At 36.1% G+C, this 8,983-nt stretch overlaps 1 protein-coding gene across 9 annotated transcripts in view; it reads right to left on the reverse strand.

The window, feature by feature from the left end:
- The window catches only part of eya1.L (EYA transcriptional coactivator and phosphatase 1 L homeolog), an 80,128-nt gene extending 71,434 nt beyond the window's left edge, over positions 1-8,694 (reverse strand). For 2 of the 9 annotated variants that reach the window (XM_041565357.1, XM_018241514.2), the window contains exon 1: positions 1,630-1,757. In XM_041565357.1, coding sequence (XP_041421291.1) covers positions 1,630-1,753 — 124 coding nt within the window. In that variant the 5' untranslated portion in view covers positions 1,754-1,757. 9 annotated transcript variants of the gene reach the window in all.
- Between the last annotated feature and the right edge of the window lie 289 nt (positions 8,695-8,983).

The following is an 8,983-nucleotide window of genomic DNA, read 5'->3' on the forward strand; positions in this document are numbered from 1 at the left end:
CAGACTATATGGTTACACTTAGCCAAGCCTATACAACCACAGTTAAAAGTGCTTAAGAAAAAGAAAGAATTACAATCCTTCATCTAACTTCTTGTCTTGCTTGTGCTGAGGGATGACTGGACAGGGTACTATGTAACATATGTTACAGTTTTTTTTTCTGATGTAGAACCAGGATCCGTCTTAAACATCAATACTGGTATAATAAATAGTGAGCCAACAAAAAAAAGATTCATAAGTTCTGCTATTGCCTCAAACCCTTAGTAAGGTGTATGATGAAGTTATATGCTACTGGCTAATTAGGGTCATGGGAAGTCCATTCATTCTGCCTTAGGGTCCAGTAACAACAATACAGAATTCCTTAACATTTTTCATTGATTTCTATGTAGAGTTTTTAACTGAGGTAGACAATATCTGCATGTAAATACATTTATTATTTATAGCGTTAATACTTATCACACAAAGCAAGTATAAAAATATTTATCATTTGCAAATCAATTTTCCTATGTTTGCAAGAAATTCCTTAACTTTACCTGTTCTAAATATAATATTTGTGCAGTTTAGATCACTATTTTTCAAAAATAGCATCAGTATTTTTGCCAAAACAGCATTATATACATATGGAGTATTACTGCATGAGCTTTATCAAGTTCATTTAACTAAAGTAACTTTTGAAAATGAGGCACAAGAAAATTATTAGTAATGAGTAATTAGTTCTAAGATACTCACATCTCGCAGTTCATGCATATACTAGGCTTCCAGAATTTACCTATACATTTGGCAAATAAACTTAAAATATACCAGCAAAATGTAAAATTCTACAATGTATAATATGCCTTCTTCTTCATTCTCAAATAAAATCCCTTCTATCTGACAAACCTTCGAATTTCAGCCCAGATAACCCCATAGCTGCTCCTACAAGTGTTTCCACTTTCAGATATACAAAGAGAGATATTGTTCATGTTCTCATTATTAAGGAAAGAAGTGGAGTACTGTATATTGGCTATTTTTGATTACAATATAGTCTCCCTAGTGTTTTCTCTCTCATTCAATAATCTATGTAATATGGTTCTATGCTTGCTAAAACACATCATCAATGGAGATATATTCTCCTAATCATTAACCAAGCCCAGGGGTTGCTATACAAATGTAAAGTCAATGGGATTAGCATTTAAATTGCTACGTGTGTTAATGACTTGACAATTAGGGGATAGCACTTATAGCTTTTACATTTTAGCAAATAGCTAAGTGATATTTGTCTGTTTTTGCAATGAGGGATCAAGTCAAAGGCCTACTCTGAGCTAACAGTGGGACTGGCAGCAATTCACTTTATCTCAGTTTGCCTAGTGGGCTAAAATTAGTTTTGCAAGCACACATGGGTAAATAATTAGCAAGCAAATTAAAGATGTGTCACTGCACAGCAAGAAGCAGTAGAAGACCCATCACCTCTCTTAATAACCCGTAACATCAACAAAGTCATGGCACGAACAAAGCTTTTTTTGGGGGGTTTCATGGCTTGTATGTTTACTAGGTACAAAAGCCTTAAAAACACATACATTACCCCAGGACAAACACTGCCTCAGACTGGAACAATAAAATGGTTCATAAATACAATGGCTTGATGGGACTCACCTTCTGTGCCATTTGGTGTCATGGAATTGCTGTTTATGTGGGAATTATCGAGGCCTGTCCCACTGGGAGAATCACCACTGCCACTAAGTCTACTATGTGGGCTGGCTAGATCCTGCATTTCCATAGACCTAGAAACAAGAGAAGTGCATTTCAGAGCCGTATAACCCTCCAGCCATCGCTGCCTAGGTAAATCAAGGCCTACTAGCAGTGAATAACAGAACAAGATCCTATAGTATCATTCGCATGTAACATGAAATTCTGCAAAATGCAAAACTGACCAGATCATCCTTTGGCTTTGTTTTTATCTGTCTTGCCCACCAGGTGACCACTCCAGCTATAGAGAAGGACCAGGGTAGGAATACATGTATAAAAGGCATATCAAATTGTGTATGATTATTAGCTATATACACCAAGTATGTCCAGCTTCCCTCATCCAAAAACAGCTGAAGGCTGTCTGGGGAATGCTGGGGATTTGCAGTTCAGCAACAGCTGGAGAGTTGCAGGTTGGACAGCACTGATTCATCCCCTTTTACCCATATTGACTAACTAACACACATTAACTAACAGCCCTGCCAACACTCCAAGATGCCCGGTGCTGTAGTTTAATTTAAACAGGAAGCTAGAATGTTTGTAAAACTTTAATTTCTTAAAGCTGTCCTCTCTGATCCAATGCTTTGGGAATAAAAACATATAAATGTACCCATCTTGAAACAAATTCCTAGCAGTAAATGCTGCAGCAGTGACAACCAACGTGTGACTAGTGTGATTCTCTCTCTGAGCATCGGATCAGAGATAATTCTCTCTTTACTAATGAAGATAACAATCTGCTCTATCAGTGCAAACTGCCTACTGTCTGGGAAATTAGCACTCAGCACTCTCAAACTGCCACCATCATCTCATTGTATTAGAAGGGGGGCTTCCAGCCACTTGAAGCAAGTGATATAGCCTGCAGCCCTGCGACAGGGGATGAGATATTCCGTGATGTATGTGTTTACTCTGGCAAACTGCTTAATTGTCCGCCTGTTTCCGCTTAAAACAAATGCAGCATTAAAACATTATGATGTCTGTGCTGTTGTTTGCTTTGCGGATTACATAAAGCGCGCCCAATTGAATAGGGATAAGGCTGATATAAAGGGAAGCCATGCAGGCTTTAGAATACTTTGGTCCCACTCAGATGCCCTTAAAGCAAATGCACTGACCTAGAGAGTTCCAATAAGTACAGAATTCGAAGGAACGATTCTTATTCATACAAAAAATCTGGGGAATAAAAGTCACCAATAAAACCCAGAACTTCAAAACTCTGAATTATTTCTTTCAAATGAATATACCAAATTCAATTGAATACATATTGTATTGCTTGCCATTCTAACAGAGCTTCTAAAATGTTTGAATGGAAAGGTCTTTTATATTTCAATTTAAAATACAAATGAGCTTTACTATCCAGTGATCAGTATTTGCTAGCCCTCCAGGCCGCCAAGCTCACAGAATACATGGTATATTTGCTACTCAAGTTACACAATAAGAGCATTAGGGTTCATTTATAGATCACAGCACAGTCGCAATGCAGACAGTGTTTGGCTGAAGAAATGGACGGACGTGCTTCCTGCCCTGCACTTTAAACACAATTATACTGCACTATATAATAAGTGGGCAGTAGACCATACTTGGCTGAAATGTTGACTTCACAGAATAATAAAGAAAAAAAACAACAATATTCATGGATCCCCCTTTAGAGCTAGGATTGTAAAGGTTAAGTACTTTAATTAAATAGCAGCCAGGCACAGGCTAATGAAATGTAATTTAAGGAATAATTAAAAATTATATATATGTAATTTCCAGTGAACAAAAAGTAACATTTTCCTTACCTGTGACTTCAGAAAACGGCAACATTGGAACTGGATTGTTCTATACACCTATACAGTCCGAGGCACATGCTGTTATGGATATAGATCCCAGCAGAGGCAGAAGTGGAAGGGACAGTGATTGTTGGGCTATTAGTGTGAGACCAAGCGCAGGAGAAGACACTGTGCTAGTAAAATCATATTGTCTTTAACTTAGAGTCTCAACTGTGGATTCTCCCTGCTGTTCTCCTCCTCTTTCTCCATGTCAGGGGGAAGGCAGGCAAATGGCAGGGATAGTGATTCATCATTGGTCTATGACAGCTGCAAAAAAGGATTTCCCCTCCCCCAATCAACATGCAAAGCAGTTTCCCTAAGGTAGTTAGGACAAGGTGCTTGAGAAAGGTGGCTATTAGGAGAATTAGCACAATAACCGAAGTAACTCAAGCATGACACCCAGCAGTGCCCTCAAAGCATCTTTCATCTTCTCGTATAAATGCTTAAAATGCTTCTCTTTCTCACCCTTTAACTCAATCCCCTGATTTTATCATCGTCACTATTTCACATTTTTGTTCTTTTTAATTTAACAGAGTCGGCTTCAGGAGTGATCTGGAAATGGGGAAATTATCTTATAAATGATTCTTGTTCAGCCTGAGAGTAGTTATTGCTCTTATTGGAAATAGGTGGAAACTGAATACGGAATAAAAGCTGAATCTTGCAGTTCTCCAAAGAATGATTCTGGAGAGGGTAGGTATATGCCTGTGCATGGATGTATCTTGATGTCAAAAAATGCTAAAATATTATATGGGCTGTTTGTTGTACACCAACTGCATGTAGCTTTGGCACAGGTTTTAGTGCCTGTCTATGTGTTATCTGCTTATAATGAATTCTTAAGTGTTAAACTGAAAGGGGATGTTGCCTTTTCTGGCCAAAAATGTATTACATATATCTGTGCTATTGTTGTTAGAATAACACGATGGGACTTCCCAACTTCCCAACAAGTTAAAGTCATAAATACAAAAGTAAGTGGATAACGTGATAATATAATGAGTATCCTGCTGCCTCTGATGAGCGTTTACCTTATATAAAGGAATAAGGCCAATATGAGTTTATACAGAGTGACCCATTTACAGCGGAGCATAACATCCAGGTGTAGAAAGGCTTTCGGCAGCATGAAAGCACACACAAACCCTTCATCTGCAACAGGGATGTATTGTCTAAAATGCCTGTATCCAAAAACTTTCATGTGCATTTCCACTCGACCTGAACTGACATCTTTTTGATGAGCAATAAACAAAGGCTAGAGATGAGGCATTTTAAGTGCAATATATTCACTCAAACTCCACTTCTAGTTTTTTTTTGTTGTTGTTTGTTTTGTCTTGATCTCCATAGAAGCACTAACTTTAACACTGAAAAGGAAACCATAGTGCACAACATCAAACAGTAAGATTTGGACAGAAAGTCACGCGGGGAAGTTTGATTGCACGGCACAAATGCAGCCCTTTTCTCTGCTGCTCACACGCACAAAGTACATTTGATATTCTGCTTATAGCGAATTAGCTAAGGTGATAGGACTTCCTGATACTCCTGATATTAAGCACCAGCTAAAAGGAAGAAGCCTTCGTAACTGTTTTTATTTTCACATTCCACATACAGAAGGCATATCTAGAAAAATGTTCTGAATTGGTATCTATTAAATGAAATGTAGTTACACTTTTTTACTTAAAAATAAGCGAATACTTATATATTTCTTCTATAGTTAATTATTGTTATAGTTATAATTCTAGATAAGTGCAATTCTAAGCCCTTGTTGTATTCACATTGGGCAGTAAATAGTTTACTCATGTCAACAGACACAATGTAAAAGCTCTTGTTCAAGGCAAAGGGACAGGCGTTAGTGACCTACAAGGCACTCAGTGGGTTAAGCCATCTGTTATGGGTTACCAGATTAAGAAGAAATGGCTCCTTAATCAAAATAACTTTAAGAGACCTAATCCTCACTTAGGCTGGTCAGCTGAATCCACAGAGTGGCCCAGAGAAAATAAATGTATTCGATAGAAGGAGAATGCAGACAACAATTAGACACAGATGTGAGCGAAATTAGTTACAGTTTACAAAATGCTACACTTCACATGCTCCCCTAGCCCTCTTTATATGCATGGTAAAAATTATGATGTAAAAGCAAGGAGGAAAAAAAAAATCGAGACAAGGAAAATACATCTCTGCTTAGTGCTGACATTTATTTTTTCACCACTGTATGTGTTATTCTTAAGCGATCCCACACTTAGGCTTGATAAGTGATAGACGTATGGAACGCTTCCACTTGTGTAAAAAAAACCCCAATGACACGAAACAGCCTACACCGTTTTATTTATTTATTTTTAAAGGAGAAAAAAAAAGTATCTTTTAAAAAAAAAAATGATCCTAATATTACACAAAGCAGCTTTATGTTGAAAATAAAATGCCAGCACTTTCCGGAGGCCATGCAAATGAGACATATTTTCCTTGACCCCACGGAGTATCCCGACTGCATCTCTAACAGCATGGGGTGCTGCAACCCCTGACACCGCGCAATTCCCTTTCATAGAAACAGACTCCAACCATGTTACTTTAAGGCGAGCAAATTCAAGTTCTGATTAGTTAATTAAGTCATTTAAGTCGCCTGTTTTTACTAATTAAATGTATAATTCTTTACAGATGTAGGTTTCACTGACGGGCCAGGCAAACTCTCCTATTCTTTAACTGCTGTAGAGTGTAAAAGCCTGACAATTGCTGCTGTGCTGCCTCGGTTTGCCGGGGCCTTTGATCATGGAAGAGTTAAACTTTGCATCGTATCAAACAATCTATTGAATAGCCACATTAAATCTGTTAATAGCATGCTCTTCAACCTCTAAAAATTATTTCCAGAAGGCAGGCTTGCTTAGCAAGCTCATCAAACAAGACTTTAAGTTCACATTTTCTCACATTTTCCCTACCACAGAGTTCAGGATGCAGTGGAAAATTCATGACTTTTTTTTTAGTGTTTATTATACTTTGTAAAATTGCAAAATCAAAAGCGCCTGACAGCAGATCTAGGATCAAGCCAAAAGGTTTAATAATGATCGGTGTAACGTAAACTGTAAAAGGGAATGGGTAGGAAATTTTAAAGCAGAATCTAAGCAAATTATGTTTTTTTTCAGCTTGTATTTTTTGCTTACTTGAAGCAATTTTTATAAAATGACTATAATTTAAAGCTGTGTTTTTTTTCCAAAGGGAAAGATGTTTTAGATGTTTTTTGAAATGGAAGTATGAGTCTTATCAAAATAAATGTAGCTGACGTGCGAGACATTTTTGTTGAGTTGTATTTTCAGCCCTTCCAAGCAAAACAGACAGGCAGAGTCATTTTCTTACTGTTAAATTTGTTTATATGAAAACTGTATCTGAAGAGCAGCGCCTCTGGTTACACAGAATGGAATTAAAAATAGCATTAGTGTGTGTGTGTGTGTGTGTGTGAAGCCAATGTTTGCCAAAATAAATTAAACTGTTGTTTATATAATGTTATAAAAATGAAAATACTGTCTAATGTTTCAGTTCTTAAAAAAATTGTGAACTGGAAGAAAAAAAACTGAACTGTAATCATTTTAGCCACACTATAAATGAGAGCGATGTCACAGTTATATATATATATATATATATATATATATATATATATATATATATATATATATATATATATAGAATTATAACAATAAGAATTATATGGCCAAGAGGAAAATGCATGTGTGTAGTTTTTATTGTTATTTATATTTTTACATATTAAGTGGCAAACTCGATAGGCTGCAGATGCTGAATAAAAAAAAAGAATTATCATTGATTTAGATTAAACATTCACTCATTTGTCAGTTTTTTTAATAATATATATTATATATAGATAATGGAACAGAATGTCTGTGAAAATGAGTGCAAAGAATGGTACTTATTTTAATAAAATTGTTTATAATAAATATATATATATATATATATATATATATATATATATACATATATATATATATATATATATATATACATATATATATATATATATATATATATATATATATATATATAGATAACAAAAATATTACGCTTTTGATGATAAAAGATTGCAACTGTTGTTGGTGTTTGTATTGGTAGAAGTGACATATAAATATATTATTATGCAAAGGAGTTTGGAAAAAGTAGACAAAATGTTTTTATTTGTCTGTTAATTTGTAGAATAGTGAAGTATGAAAACATTTTCTGCACATTTTTTTATATGTAAAAGAACCGCAGACAGTGAATTTGCAGGTAGATATATTCCAATAAATAGGAGAAAACTAGAAATGGACAGGGCTGTTTGTTTGCAAAGTGAGCCATTTCTTTCCCAACACACTGCTGAAAATGCGCAATAACAATAATATCCCAATTGCATGAAAGTATATTATAGTTGTTTCACATATACAATATAAAAGTTTTCTTTATATCATGTTCAAGAAATGATATACTCACAGATATCTGTTCTGTCAGTGGCAAGTCCTCCACGTTCCCTCCATTGGATAACTCCAATAATAGCAGCGAGGAGAGTACAGTTGTGTGTTTGCTCCTAAGAAACCTTATAAATTGAACATGGTTGAAAGGAACAGCTCCTGGGCAGAGTTCAGCTGTACGGTTCAGCCTTATAAACTGAACAACTCAGCTAAATTGTCCGCTTCTGGAAGGTAAAATCAGACCTCTGGAGGAAAATCCCTGATTAACGTTGCAGGCTCAAAAGCTTGAATGTCTGGGAGGAAAGAAATGCTATAGATAAAGGAAATGAACACATTGGATTTTCTCAGGAAGACTTTTACAGTAGCTTGTCCTTGCGGTGGTTGCCTGCATGCACTGTAGCATCGAGCTCAAGCAATCAGCCGGAACTCTGAAGCCAGCTTTGAGCAGAGAGCTCCTTCTTCAGTAAATACAGATACTATCTTAGATCCCAAGACAAAGAATTAGAATCCTCTTCCCTCCTATTTGTTTGGATTTCTGGTAGATCTGCTCACATATCCAGAGGGTTTGTTTTTTTTTTTTTGTTTCAGGGAGGCAAACCACACTGGTTCCCTTGTTCAGAGTTCAGACCTTATTGGTTTAAATAGAACAATTGGAATGAGTGGTGTGCTGCTGTCTGAATCAACCTTGCAGCTTCAGAAAATAGTATTATGTAAATGAATCCATAATGGTGCCTGAATATACAGCTGTGTTTTGGAAAAGCCTTACTTGCACCTTCTGTCAACAAGCTGCGTGCTCTTCAGTGGCTCCCAATTAATATTCCTGGGCTACAATTACATCATGTCTCTTTAAACCAATAAAAGGTACCTTCCTTGCACAAACGTAATGCTTTCACCGGTGTCTCATTGGTGATACGAAAGAGCATCTTTAGTTTATACACAACAATAAAGTGAAGGTATACTGCTAAAGAAATACAGAATATGTTATGAACATTTAACACATTTAATACATTGAACATCAGAACTGCACTA

This window comes from Xenopus laevis, chromosome 6L, assembly GCF_017654675.1.
Source record: "Xenopus laevis strain J_2021 chromosome 6L, Xenopus_laevis_v10.1, whole genome shotgun sequence".
Taxonomy (NCBI): Eukaryota; Metazoa; Chordata; class Amphibia; order Anura; family Pipidae; genus Xenopus; species Xenopus laevis.